Source organism: Arachis ipaensis, chromosome B1 (assembly GCF_059453495.1).
Source record: "Arachis ipaensis isolate K30076 ecotype BB chromosome B1, ASM5945349v1, whole genome shotgun sequence".
In the NCBI taxonomy this organism is placed as follows: domain Eukaryota; kingdom Viridiplantae; phylum Streptophyta; class Magnoliopsida; order Fabales; family Fabaceae; genus Arachis; species Arachis ipaensis.
Window position 1 is genome coordinate 3,671,037 of NC_142436.1, and position 14,449 is coordinate 3,685,485.

Sequence of the window (14,449 nt, forward strand, 5' to 3'; positions counted from 1 at the left end):
GATTTAAAAAAAAAAAAAAACTTAATTATTGCAATAAACAATTTTAGAAAAGGTTATAAGAATGTGATGTTTGGAGAGTGCGTAGATGAATAATATAAGAACGTAACATGTCCAAAGACGCATTATATTTTTTAAAAAAGTGTAGAGTCTAATCTTAAAATTTTTTTACAAAGAATACTACACTTACTATGTAGTGTTTCATTAGGTCTCTTAAGAATTTCGATCTCAGATTTTTTGTTATTATACAGGATTTAATTAGTACTTTATTTTTCTTCAAGAACTAATTATTGAGATTAAAATTCTCAAACAACTAATTAACATTTAAATCTTAAAAATAATGTCTTAATTAAATCTATCAAATTCATCATATTTTAGAAACCTATTCTCAAATATCACATTTATAAAACTTAGATTCATTTGATGGAAGAACTAGAAATTAAAATAGTGAAAAAGTGAGCAAATTTAGCAGTCATCCCACAATATAAATTTGAGTTAAGCTCCCCATTCTTCTACGGTTATGGTATGTTTGATTGGAGAGTGAAAATGAGGAATAAATTTTGCCTAAACAAGTTATTTAAGTAAAGTTTTACTCTATTTTTGCACGTCCAAACTAACCATTCTCTTACAAAAAAATAATGAACATATTGAAGACTAAATTCTTAAAGTAGTCCTTTTGATTTATGGTGTTCACCATTCTAATTTTTTAAATCCAAAATTTATTATATTGATTGTTGAGATCCAACTCTAGAATCATAGTTGTCTTTAGACCCTTTTTAGCTCTGAGTCAATAAATGAAATGCTGAGTTGATTCTAACTTGTCAAGCTTAACAGTTAACACAGGACTAAACGACGTCGTTTCATTTTAACGCTTAAACAAAGCAAAAATGAAGAGATAGAGGAAGAATAGTTTACATGATGTACAAACCGTTTTATCCCTTTTCATTCTCCAAAACGACCTCATTTTTTGCATGCTTGTTCAAGCACAAAACCAAAATGACATCATTTAGTCCTATGTTTAGTGTGACAAGTCAAAATTAGCTCAACATTCTATTCATTGACTTAATACTGAAAAGAGTTCAAAGACCAATATAATACCTGGAGCTGAATTTCAGGAATCAATATAACAAATTTTGAATTTAAAAGACTAAAATAGTAAAAGTCGTGAATCCAGAGGCCACTATAAAAATTTATCCCATATTAAAAGCATTATTTACAAATTACAATGTATAAGACCCAAAGTGATCTTTCCGAAATTTTTTATAAGATAAAAATAAGGAATATATATACATAATCAAACCTATTGATTAAATAAAATAGTGAAGAGAGAAGAACAAAATTAAAAGGGTTGCCAAGCCTCACCCTCAATATTATAGAATGATTATCTGTTATCTCTATCTTCCTGTATCATCCTGTTTGATAGTAAAATCCCAAAGATCTCCATATTTCTCATTGAAGTCCCAAATGTCCATGGTGTTATAGTCATTGATCAACTTATCTCTAGCTCCCCTCTCCATATTATATATCTGAGGTTCAAAGTGGTGAGGCTTATCCGGCTTATCCATCTCGATTATGCAAAATATGATTGTAAATATACCTGCTCCTATGTATAAGTACTCCCCCTGAAACAAACAGTTACAAACAAACATTCATCAATGAATGAAACTTAGCATTCATAGTTGAAGTCTTCTTCGTTATTACCGGAACATTGAAGAAGACTCCGGCAGCAATAGCTGGTGGGAACAGCCATGAAATAAGCCCTGCAAACAATATCAATGTATAAGTAAGAATTGACATTCAGGTTGTGTTTGAATAATGTCTAGATACTCATGTGATTGTGGTGACAGCATTCTAGACAGAGTAATGTTAGAGAATCAATTTGTTAGGCCAACATTATTTTGTTTATATCAAATTTTAGATTCTAAATCATAAACTCTTACCTCTAAATCCAATCCGGGTTATGCTAGCTAACCAATGACTTTCTTAAACAACGCGAACAACGGGCTTAATTACTCGTGCCACTAATTAAATTTGAGATTAATTTACTTTTTTAACCCCAATGTTGTTGTCTACCTATATTTTTTCAATCCTAAATTATAAACTTAAACGCTAAAATTGACTAACTAAAAGTTAATTTTTTGTACTTTCTCTAAGAGATAAATAATGCTAGGAACTCAACTTTTTATGTGCTTCTTACTAATGAGCTAAAATTGGTTTCATAACATATATCAAAACTTCTACGATCAAAAGATCTAGAATTTCATCATTGCCTTATTGACCCCAAGTGAAATTTCAGCAATGAAAAAGAACCTACACAAACATGAATTGAATAGTGTATGATATACCTTGGAATCCTGTGGGGGGTTCTGCTGCTGCAATCTCTTCAGCAATGGCACTCCAAAATACTCCTGAAAAGGGATGGATGCAAATGGATGATGATGTTTGTGATTGTTGAGATGTTGAAAGAGAAAAATATATACCTTTGAGTTCTGCTTCTCCCTCATAGAAAGTGTGGTGGTCATCATAGATTCCATATTGGAACTCTTCAGAGCTGATGCCATTAGTGCGGAATTGGTCTATAGGGTCTTCATTGAGGTCAGGTTCAATCTCAGCAAAACCGGCATTCAACAAGAATGTTGTTCTTCTTCTTCTTGAAGAGCTCTTTGTGAAGATGGCTTGCAAGTTGGGAGATGAGGACTTAGAAGAAGTGAGGTTGGAGAATGGAGGAAGAGATGAAAGTGAGAGTGAGGAACAAAGAGCCATCATGTCACTGTGCTTCGTTGGTTACGTTGCTTCCTTGCTTCTTATCTCATTCATTCATGCTGCTTTTTTTATCCCTTATCTTCTCTTCTCTTCTCTTCTCCTCCAACCCTTTTCTATCTTCTCTTCTCTTCTCTTCTCCTCCAACCCTTTTCTCTTATTTGGATTTACTATGTCAAACCCAAATTCTTTCAACTAAAACATGAGAATTCAACGTAAATTATTCCTTATCTTTGCTTGCTAAATTATATTTATTTATTTTTAGTGAAAGTATGAAAATTGAAAATGTATTATTTATTTATAAGGGGAAGTGTTAGTTGTCAAAAGAGACTAAATGCCAGTGTTATTGGGTGGTTGTAAAAGACTAAAATATAAGAAAGAGACCAAAATATGATTGAGATAAAAAAAAAAAAAAAGAACAATAAAGGCTTCAAGTATTCCAATCATCTTTATTATTATACAAATAAAAACTTAATCATAGATGTAAGTAAGACATTTGTTATTGGTTAACATCATTGATAAAAAAAATCAATTTAATTATTTGAGTAGTTAATTCATTCGTACTTAATCTAAATATCAAACATTTAAATCTATTTTTGTGCATGTAATAATCTATAGTCAACAACAAACTTTAAAATACAGCGATGAATCAATCCTTGAACTGTTGTAGTCACAAAAAAAAAATCATTGAATTGTTGTAATGTAGATAAAAAAAACAAAAAGAACACCGATTATACATGCTTACTAGTTAAACCAAGCAAGGAGACCCTTGTGAAAGAATAATTAATCAATTAATTAATTAATTAAATTTTAATTAATTAAGGTGTTCCCAGTGGGAATAGATCCTCTCTAGTGGAAAAAAAATTGGATGGTGTTTAAGATCTCACATTTCATTGTTCTTTCTCTTCTATTTAATTTTGATCCCACTTATAAAATTAAAGATAAAAAATCATACTTTATTCTCTCAAGTATTAAAAAAAATGGAGAGGATCCATTCCCGTCTTGAGCCGGTGGCATGTGAAAGAACAAGGCAGGCATGGAAGTGAAGTGTGAAAGTCAAAACTGTAATACTAACTGAACTGAACTCAGCAGAGCTAACTAGTCTAAGAATCTTTCTTGAATCTCCAATCATTTAAGTCTTTCTCTTCCTTCTCCTTTTCTGTCTCATGCATACAGATACAGGAAGCATTTTCATGATTCTGTTTGCTGTTAGTTTCAGCCATGGATATGCAGAATCAAACTCCAACCCCTGCCACTGAGGAAGACAACTACGCTTCCCTTTCTAACTTGCTTCAAGAATTCACAACTATTCCCAATATTGACAAGGCTTGGCTTTTGAACTCTCATTCAACCAGTAACCATCTTTTCTTTTATGATTCTCTGTTGTAACTTGTGACATTCACAATCATATTCTCCCACTTCTAACATTAGCAACAATATTAACAGCATTGCAGGGAATGTTCTCTATTAATCAACCTGATCTTGTAGCAAATAACACCAAGAAACTCATGCTATCATGCCAAATCTTTAAAGAATCTGAGAGTTCTGTTAACTTTCTATGGGCTCCATTTCCAATAGAGATTTCTGGAGTCTCCTTGATTGTTCCATCACCTTATGGCTCTAAACTATTGGTAATTTGGAATCCCAAGGATGACGAATCACCTTGCCGCTTTGAAATTTGGAGTCAGTCTCGAATGGAGAAGGATTTCCATATCCCCCAATCTCTGCATGGCTCAATCTACAATGATAGATGGTAAATCTTTGATTTTTCATCCTCTTTTGCAATTTTGTAGCAGTAGAATAGAAATGTAGAGGCACTTTACTAGAGATAGCAATTAGCCTCATATAGGAATCATTCCTTTCTGTTATGATTTAGGTTTGAGGGAGTCTCTTGGAACTTGGATGAGACATTTGTAGCTTATGTAGCAGAAGAACCCTCTCTTTCAAAGCCAGAATTTAGGGATGTAGGCTACAAGAAAGGTGGTGGTTGCGCGCCAGCCGACAAGAATTGTGGTACATGGAAAGGCCAAGGGAACTTGGAGGAAGATTGGGGAGAAACATATGCTGGAAGGAGAAGGCCTGCACTTTTTGTTATAAACATCAGCAGGTTTTGTTTTGTTCTTTTCTTTTTTGCTCATCGATTTCGGATGATTTTTTAGCTTAAGGTGTAGTTCTTAGTTGAATTAGTACTGTGACAGTGGAGAGGTACAAGCTGTTAAAGGAATTGACAGATCTTTGAGTGTTGGCCAAGTTGTGTGGGCGCCATTCCATGATGGCTCGGAACAATATGTTGTTTTTGTTGGGTGGTCAGGTGAGAAAAGAAAGCTTGGTATGAAGAACTGCTCTAACAGGCCTTGTGCATTATATGCAGTTAGAGCACCCCATCATGACTCAAAATCTAATGAACAAGAGATCAAGTAAGTCAGTTTAGTAATATAATCTTCTAAATTCTCCCTCTTTTAAATCCTTTTAGATACATAGTGCATATTTCTTTTCATGTAGCTCAACTCAAGAATGGTATATACTGAACCTTACTCGAACCATAAGCAGTGCCTTCTTTCCAAGATTCAGGTATGATGTATGTTTTTTCTTCTTTTTTTCTTTTTGATAATTTAATAAGGCTCAACATTCAAAGTGAATGGAGCAAATTTTACTAGTTTATGAAACTATATTAATTATTGAGAAGGTAGGTGCCTAAAACTATGACGATCAATTTGGAATTTCGACCAGCCCAAATGGAAAATTCCTTGTGTTTTTATCTGCGAAAAGTGCTGTGGATTCAGGACTGCACAATGCTACAAACTCACTACATAGAATTGATTGGCCAACCCATGGAAAACTGCACCAATCTGCCAAACTTTATGATATTGTAAGCTCTTCTTCTTATGTGTGCAGTTTAATTTCTTGCCATAAGTAAGATGCAATAATAGCCTTCTGAAATGCTACTTCATAACTCAAGTCCTTGTATGGTTGTCACCATCAGTTAATAACTCTGCTATTTCCTCTAAATTTTGAAGATTCCAGTTGTGACAAGCACCGAGGAAGGTTGCTTCCCCAGGCTTTATTGTACAACTATCCATAATAATCCTTGGCTTCCTGACAACTCTACTATGATCATATCATCTATCTGGCACAGCAGTGAAGTTCTACTCTCAGTGAATGTGTTGAGGCAAGCATATGACAGAACTAAAATAATGTTCAAATGATCCAAGTTCTTGTAGTTCTTATATTCATTCTTTTCAATCTTCATCATGTTATAGTGGGGAAGTTGCACATATCAGCCCAGCATTTCCTAGTTTCTCTTGGAACCTTCTTACACTGGATGGGAACAACATCATTGCCAGTAAAAACAAATGCTCAAGTTATCAATAATTTGGCCTTTGAAAGTAGAGAATCAAGTATTAATATATATCCTTTTTTTTTCTTTTGTCAATCTTTTTGCAGTTTGCAGCAGCCCGGTTGATGTTCCTCAAATCAAGTACGGAACGTTCACTGAGAAATCAAAGAAAAGTATTCCATGGAGTTGGTCAGATATAAGCAGTCCCATGTTCAGATGCTCCGACAAGGTCGAATCACAGACATAAAAATTCCATCTGTTTAGAAATGAGTCAAATGACTCGCCGGATATTCGCTGCAGGTTAGGTCGTCGTTGTTTTCTCTCAAGTGCAGTATACTGAAGATCCCAGTCAAGGAGGCTTGCCAAGGCATAGCAAAAGGTATTTTTAAGTTACTTTGGTTCTTACATAGATACATTTTTTACTTCAATGTCTTAATTTATGTTGTCAAATTCAAGCTCTTATAAAGGTTCGGATTTGACCTTATTGTATCTGTCCATTTATTATTAGTAGTAGTATTTCAATTTCAGGTGCTAGTAATCCTTTTGAAGCCATATTTGTGTCATCTAAATCCAAGAAAAATGATCCACTGATTGTGATCCTTCATGGAGGGCCACATGATGTCTCTTTGTCATGCTTTTCAAAGTCTTGGGCATTTCTATCTTCAGTTGGATACAGCTTGCTGATTGTAAATTACAGGTAAGCAACAAAGTACTGAATTTCCAAGCATTATTTGTTGCCAATATTGCTAAACTTGTGCCGAGTTTGATTGAGTTCTTTGGTATTCCAATCAAACTAACTGTTTGATCAAGAATCATAAACAGATTGTGTCATTGGTAACAGAGACACACATACAAGTCTCTTTGCCAGAATGTGGAAACCTGTCAAAAGATTCTGCGTTAGCAATATGGTTTAGAAGTTGGTGATAATTCAGCTTCTGTTCTATTGGTTTGGATACTATCTCTTTGACAGAATTCACAAAGATAGAGACACAATTTTTGTCTTAGGAACACAAATTTCATGTAATTCCTGAAACTAAGAACAGAAGATATATGTCTCTATTTCCTGAAACACAACTAAAGGGTCTTTGATCGAAACTAAATAGGAACAAAGAAATGTATACTAATTTGTGTATTTTAAGATTCTTATATGTTGTTGCTTCATTCTTCAGAGGTTCATTAGGATTTGGCGAGGAAGCATTACAATTATTTATTATGTACGGTAGAAACTCACGTACAGTTGTCCTCGTATAAAGTTGATAGTTAAAAACCGTTAAATGATAATTTAGTCAAACCTGTTAAATCATCTTGCAATTCTCATTTATTAACTTTACACGAAAACAATTGCATGTGAGTATTTATCTTTATATATTTAAAAAATTAAACTTGTATGGGGAAGGCAAGTTTGTTATATTTTTCTTGATATCTTTCTATGAATGGTGCAAGTGTAGGATGTGAATGATGTTACCATGGTATAAAGAGTTTAGGAAAGAAACGAATAATTATTTAGAAAAATATTATTTTTGTTATTCATATTTTTCATTTGTGATTACAAAGTTCTTACCAATATATAAACCAAGAGTACGCTAAGAGTACACTCGTTATGGAATAATATTCTAATAAATTACATTGATTTTTTCTAATCCTCTTTGATATTTTACTGATTTTGTTCCCTAATTATGATATTCTAATAAATGGTGGCTTCTTGACAACCCACTTGATCGGGCAGGCACCAGACAAGTTTGCGGCCGCAGCCGCTATCAACCCTATTTGCAACCTTGCACTCATGGTTGGCACAATTGACATCCCTGATCGGTGCTATATAGAGGCTTTTGGAACCAACTCCAAACATAGCTTCACAAAGTACATTCTCTACAACACTTAGACTCTCTTTTATAATAAGTCTCCTATTTCACACTTCTCTAAGGTTTGTACACATTGAACAGGACACACATTTCTTATTGCACTACCACCTAGGAAGCATGGACACACCAAGGTGTTCGCATGTCCGACATGCCAACCTATTACTTAGATTATTTCTTTATTATCATTGTAATTATTTTTTAGTGAGAGTACATAAAGAGTACATAGTATATAAGGTGTAATAACTCAACAAATATTTTTTAAGGGAATTATTCATTCTCTTCAACAATGAAAAGAACTTATTTTTCTCTCTCTTAATCCCTTTTAGTTCATCAAACCATCAACATCACAATATATAAAATATTTTCTAGGTTGAAGCAAGTTGAAGCATCAAGCTTATATAATATTTTTTAGGTTGTAATTTGATAAATTAATTTGTGAGTGCAGGTAAAAGCACAACACTTTTCTTATTAGGTGCTAAAGATGTACGTGTTCCAATTTATGATGGATTGCAGGTAACTAATTAAGTGATTTGGTTGTGCCTTATCATTGAGCTTAGTCAAATTGAAACTATACGTGTTAATACAAAAATGTTATATGCACGCAAAAAAAATAGTCACCAAATTAGTTATTATATATTTGTGTATAATTTAACTCATTTTTAAATGTATATTACTGGTAGTTGATTTTAGTATGCACTTAGCATGGTTGGTATTAAACTATTAATATTTAATTAAAATAATGATGTTCAAATAAATGTCTTTGATAGTATGTTAGGGCTTTAAAAGAGAAAGGAGTTAAGTGGGAGTACGTACTCCTCATCTAGCGCCCGACGCTCTGCTAGGGTTTCACTGCGCCGCCTCCATGGTTACACCTTTCTTTGTCTTTTCTTCGTCAAACCCTTTTCCATCTTCTTCTACTTTCTTTTCTTAATTTCTTTTCCACTTAGCTCCCTAATTTTCGTTTTCTCTCCCAATTCATTCCTCTTTTAATTCATTCCGTTTTCTTATTCACTCATTCCATATATCTTATTTCTCTTTGGAATCATTGAATACCAATTCTGATTTTCTCTACACCATGGGCAACAAATCAGAGACTCAGAACCCTCGTATAATTGCTATGACGGTGGAGGGTGCCAGCCTTCAAGTGGCACCCAGAGAAATATGAAACTGCTCTCGTGGAATTGTCGGGATTTGGGGAGACCCCTGACAATCCACAATCTTAAAGGGATTTGCAAATCCTACTCCCCCGAGGTTGGTTTTATCTGTGAAACAAAAAATCAATCTCGACAAGTTGAAGGAAAACTAAGATCTTGTGGTTTCAAGGAATGGTTTATTGTGGATCCGGATGGATTATCAGGGGGTTTGGCAATGGCATGGAGGGATGGTTGTACTGTTCAGATTTTACAGCATGGTAGATTTTTCATTGCGGCATCAGTTCTGACAGTTGGTTCTAATGATCCCTATGGTGTTCTAGGTGTTTATCTCAATTCAAATGATCAACATAGAATGGCTCAATTTGCTGAATTAACTTCAGTCACCCAATAGTTCGATGGTAAGGTTGTATTAATGGGGGATTTTAATGCCATTTCTAATCAATTGGAGAAAGAAGGTGGGGGTGCTAAATCTCCTTCTTCTATTGAAACCTTTAATAGTTTTATTGATGATGATTCCTTGATTGATATTGGTATGGTCGGAAGACCATTCACTTGGTCAAATAGACGGAGGGGTGATGAGTTGATATAGGAAAGACTGGACCGATTCCTGGTAGGAGTTGATTGGCAGCAACTCTATCCCAATGCAACGGTTCTTAGACTATCAGAATCAGGCTCGGATCACGCCCCTCTTCTCTTAGACTCTAATCCGAGAACTGAGATATCTAAACGCCGATTCAAATTCCAAGAAAGATGGTGTTCCAATGATGAAATAAGGCAGATTGTTAGAGAGGTTTGGCATGAACAGATTGATGGTTCAGCCATGTATATCCTAGCTCAAAAAATAAAGCGTTGTCGGCATAAGATTGTCAGATGGCAGCAAGAACACAGATCTAATTCGAAGGTGGAGATTGATTTACTACAGTCGGAATTAGAGGAACTTCGTTTAGCAGGAATTCATGGAGGCGACATCATTTCAGAAATAGAGGACAAACTTGAAAAAGCATTACAAAATGAGGAATCTTATTGGAAAGATAAGTCTAGAGTCAAATGGCTCAAATCTGGTGATCAGAATACAGCTTTCTTCCATCAGAAATTTAGAAATCGAACCCGAAGGAATAGAATTTGGCAACTAATTGGCAGTGATGGTGAAGTGGCTACTTCAAATGCTGGTATTGCTTCTGTGGCTGAATCTTATTTCAAGGACATCTTTTCCTCCACTTGTCATGAGAACCCTAAACCTCTATTTACTGATTTTGAACCTAAGGTTACAGCTCACATGAACCGTAGGCTTCAAAGACCAGTGACTATGGAGGAAGTAAAATGCGCAACATTTAGCATTCATCCTCAAAGTGCTCCAGGAGATGATGGTATGACAGCAAAATTTTTTCAAAACTTCTGGAACATATTTAGTGGTGATGTGTTTCGAGCAGTTAAGAGCTTCTTTTCTGGGGGCAGAATCTTGAAGGGTTTTAACCACACTCAGATCTGTCTTATTCCCAAGATTTCTGATGCTAAAGATATGACTCAGGTAAGACCAATAAGCCTATCTTCAGTCTTTTACAAGATTATCTCCAAAGTATTTGTACATAGGCTTCAGGGTATGATGAATAGACTAATTAGCCCTACGCAGAGTGCTTTTATTAAAGGCAGATTAATCTCTGATAATATCCTAATTGCTCACGAGTGTATGCATTACTTGAAGAACAAAAAAAGGGGTCTCGAAAATAAAATGGCGCTAAAATTAGATATGAGTAAGGCATATGATAGGGTGGAATGGCACTTTCTTTAGTTTATATTGGAGAAGTTTGGTTTTGACTCCCGATGGATCATGTGGATTCGAGAATTAGTGACAACTGTTTCTTATTCTGTTATTGTGGAAGGACAACCTTATGGTTTCTTCAAACCAAATAGAGGTATTCGACAAGGAGATCCTCTATCCCCCTATCTTTTTCTTTTCTGTGCAGAAGGTCTCTCCTTCTTGCTACACAAGGCAGAACAAAACAGACTAATTCAGGGACTTCAGATACATAGGCGATGTCCCAAGGTCAACCACCTCCTGTTTGCTGATGATTCCATCTTATTCTGTAAGGCTAATCCTGAAACATGTTCAAATATCCTACATTTATTGAATTCTTATGAAAGCATCAGTGGCCAGAGGGTAAATCTTAATAAATCTGCTGCATTCTTTAGCCACAACACTCCGTCCACTACTCGTACACTACTGGCTAACTCTATGAATATTAATCATATTGGGGCTCAGGATAAATACCTTGGTTTGCCTTCTACAGTCTCTAAATCGAAAAAGGCTTCTTTTAGTATGATCAAAGAAAAGATTCGAAAAAGAATCCAAGGGTGGAAGCGTAATCTTCTTTCGTCAGGTGGTAGACACATATTGCTTAAGGCAGTGGAAGAAGCTATTCCTATTTATACATTGTCTTGCTTCAAGTTGCCTGATGGTTTAATTTTGGAAATTCACTCTCTACTTTCTCAGTTCTGGTGGGGACAAAAAGGTTCTGAAAGGCGGATGGCTTGGATTAGCTGGGACACTATGACTCGCCCACAAAAAGAATGAGGCCTTGGATTTAAAGATCTCAGAATCCAAAATCTGGCGCTTTTAGGCAAACAGTTTTGGCGACTTGTAACACAGCCTACTTCCTTATTATCCAAAATACTAAGAGGTAAATACTTTAGCAATGGTAATGCTATAATGGCAGAAATTAGAGTCTTACCTTCTTGGGGATGGAGGAGCATACTGGAAGGCCGAAAGATTGTTGAAAAAGGTCTTAATTGGGCTGTGGGTACTGGTGAGAATATCCGAACCTTTGAGGATCCTTGGTTGCCTCCTCCGTATCCTTTAATGATTTCTGACATGCCAAATAGACAGGCTATTTCTGAGTTGGTTCCAAGAGTTAAAGATCTAATTACTGAAGATAGGAATTGGAATCAGAATCTCATTCAAGAATTATTTCCCCAAGACGTTGCAAACAGGATTTTGTCAGTTAAAATTCAGCAGGGTAGGGACAAATTGCAATGGGATTTGAACAAATCCAAGCAATATGATACAGCTTCAGGTTACAGAATTGGCTATTTATTTTACCATCCGCCTCTGGAGCTTTGCCCTAATTATATGCAGCAGAAAAAGTCGTGGATTGATCTATGGAAGTTGAACTTGCCTCACAAAATTAAGCTATTTATCTGGAAAGCTCTCCATGGCCGACTTCCGGTGCTTGCTCAGATTCATCACCGCATCCCGTCTATATCACCAATATGCCCCTGCTGTCATGAAGCAACGGAAATAGTCACTCATTGTTTAATCGATTGCTCTAGAATTAAAGACGTATGGTCTCAGAGTTATCTTCGTGACTGTCTTCCCCCTCAGAGTTCTAACGACTTTTGGACATGGTGGACTGCATCAACAGAGATACTTAACCCGTTGAAGAATGCTAACCGTAATCCTCAATTACTTGCCATCATTTGCTGGAACTGCTGGAAAGCTCGCAACCAGTTGATTTTTGAAGGTTCTACTTCTATGCCGTCTGCCATTCTAGCAAGCTCTGTCAAGTTGCTCCATGAAATCAAAAGAACTCCCAGTTTAGGTCGCCATCTCCATGAGGCAAGCTCTTAGTTGCATGCAATTGGATTTATCATTCTTTCTTTTTTAAGATTTTTCTTCGTTTTTCGACCACGCACCGTCGGATGAATACCTTCAGTGTAGTGTTTTTGGAAAATCTCCACCTTTTATTATGCTGTCCTGCTTTTGGACATCTTTGTATTTCATTTTTTAATAATTAATAAAATATAACCTATTATCTTTGAAAAAAAAAAAAGAAAGGAGTTGACGTCAAAACCATTATGTTCCCAAACGATGTCCATGGATTCCAAAGGTACATCGATAAATCATTCATGTGTGTTTATCTATTAACTTAAGATTTTGGAATAGAAGGTTCATGACATAAACTTTTGATTTGGAATGGGATGAAATGAAATCACTATCATGGTTAACCATCTTATTTTGTTTATGTTATGTTTCTTTCTGACCACAATCTGAGTTCGAATGCTTCCTTAATATTGCGGTGTGGTTCAACAAGTATTGCAAATTGCAAGTAAAGGATCACACTTGACAACAGTGAAGAGAACGGCTGCTTTGATGATGGCAATTCAAATGCAATGTTAGTTTATCATTCTTATTCCTATATTCTTAAAGGTAGAAATTTAGATGTAGTTAAATTTATGTAAAATTAATAGTTGAGAGTTGTTAAATCTTAAATAATTTAATAAAGTTGACTAAATTGTCATTTAATATTTTCAGTTATCAGTTATTCAGTTTCATATAGGTAAAATATAGGTAAAATATATAGGTAAAATATATAAAGGTAACTACAGCTAATTTTTATCGTATTTAATTTAAATATTTTTTTATTCAATCCATAAATATTTAAATGCGGTAAAAATTAGCTGTAGTTACTTTATATTATATAAAGATAACTACAGCTAATTTTTACCGTATTTAAATATTTATGGATTGAATAAAGAATTGTTACATCTTACAAATAGTGGTAACGTTAATTGTTAACCTACCCTACCCTACACTGTAATGCATTGAAGCTAAGAATAATGGCATCTTTGATTCTAGAAGAGTACACTAAACCAGTAAAATATCAGAAAAACATGTCAAAAAGCAGGAAAAAACAGTTCAGCTGAGTCTTTTTTTTTTCCTTCGGTAGTTAATAGTTTAAAATAATAAAATATAAAAAATTATTTTTTAAAATAGATATAATATATAAATATATTATTTTTATATATTTTTTGTGACTATATTATTTTTATATTTAATTCAATCTGGATTGAATTTCGGTTACAAATTTTTTTAATTCTACAAATTTAATAACTGATTTAGTCTTTAGGAGCTTGGTGAATTTTATCCATAGAAATGGACATGAAATATGAGAAAAAGTAAAGAACAAAAGATACTGTAAATAAAAAAAATCTGTAAAATAACATATTGTAGAAAAAAAAAAAAACCTATTTGCACGCCGGTTTTAGATGCCATATCTAGACACTTTATTTCTATTTTTTTTTCCTTTTTTTCCTGAAAAAATTAAAAGTTGAGAACTTCAACTAAAAAAGATTAGAAATTGAAATAAATAAGTTACGAACCTTGTCTAGTATTAAATTTAAATGTCAAATACCAATGAGTAATAGCTCAAATGGCATAGACTCCCCATACTCAATTAAGAGGTTGCGGGTTCGAGTCTCCTATACAAGTCACCAAAAAAAAATTTAAATGTCAAATAACATGAATGTTCGTATAGCAATAATATTCATATAGCTTTTCAATT

General features: G+C 34.4%; 2 protein-coding genes across 4 annotated transcripts; one reads left to right on the forward strand and one right to left on the reverse strand.

Annotated features, from left to right (window-relative positions):
- Positions 1-1,178: 1,178 nt before the first annotated feature.
- Positions 1,179-2,926, reverse strand: PNSB5 (NAD(P)H dehydrogenase 18). The gene is made up of 4 exons (XM_088500854.1): positions 2,478-2,926; positions 2,343-2,405; positions 1,699-1,757; positions 1,179-1,619 (listed from the first exon to the last, which is right to left on the reverse strand). Exons 1-4 carry the CDS (start codon positions 2,761-2,763, stop codon positions 1,392-1,394), a joined length of 636 nt encoding a protein of 211 aa, XP_088356980.1. The 5' UTR covers positions 2,764-2,926; the 3' UTR covers positions 1,179-1,391.
- An 866-nt stretch (positions 2,927-3,792) lies between these two features.
- Positions 3,793-12,078, forward strand: LOC107645368 (acylamino-acid-releasing enzyme-like). Of its 3 annotated transcripts, none has more exons than XM_088500855.1 (13): positions 3,793-4,111; positions 4,204-4,510; positions 4,634-4,864; positions 4,956-5,174; positions 5,260-5,328; positions 5,488-5,626; positions 5,775-5,926; positions 6,018-6,100; positions 6,202-6,323; positions 6,395-6,473; positions 6,623-6,791; positions 7,821-7,954; positions 8,402-12,078. In XM_088500855.1, exons 1-12 carry the CDS (start codon positions 3,979-3,981, stop codon positions 7,915-7,917), a joined length of 1,800 nt encoding a protein of 599 aa, XP_088356981.1. In that variant the 5' UTR covers positions 3,793-3,978; the 3' UTR covers positions 7,918-7,954; positions 8,402-12,078. The 3 variants fall into 3 exon arrangements, 2 of the variants coding, with proteins under 2 accessions (XP_088356981.1, XP_020971638.1); XM_021115979.2 differs by lacking the exon at positions 8,402-12,078 and adding an exon at positions 8,038-8,265; XR_002357636.2 differs by lacking the exon at positions 8,402-12,078 and having other exon boundaries at positions 6,609-6,791; positions 7,821-7,953.
- The last annotated feature ends 2,371 nt before the right edge of the window (positions 12,079-14,449 follow it).

Coding starts and splice junctions, on each gene's coding strand:
- LOC107645368 (XM_088500855.1), top strand. CDS start 3,979: ATGGATATGCAGAATCAAACTCCAACCCCTGCCACTGAGGAAGACAAC. Junction 5,329..5,487: donor GCCTTCTTTCCAAGATTCAG/GTATGATGTATG, acceptor AATTTCGACCAG/CCCAAATGGAAAATTCCTTG. Junction 5,927..6,017: donor CTCTCAGTGAATGTGTTGAG/GCAAGCATATGA, acceptor ATCATGTTATAG/TGGGGAAGTTGCACATATCA.
- PNSB5 (XM_088500854.1), bottom strand. CDS start 2,763: ATGATGGCTCTTTGTTCCTCACTCTCACTTTCATCTCTTCCTCCATTC. Junction 2,406..2,477: donor GGGAGAAGCAGAACTCAAAG/GTATATATTTTT, acceptor ATCCCTTTTCAG/GAGTATTTTGGAGTGCCATT. Junction 1,620..1,698: donor GAGTCTTCTTCAATGTTCCG/GTAATAACGAAG, acceptor TGTTTGTTTCAG/GGGGAGTACTTATACATAGG.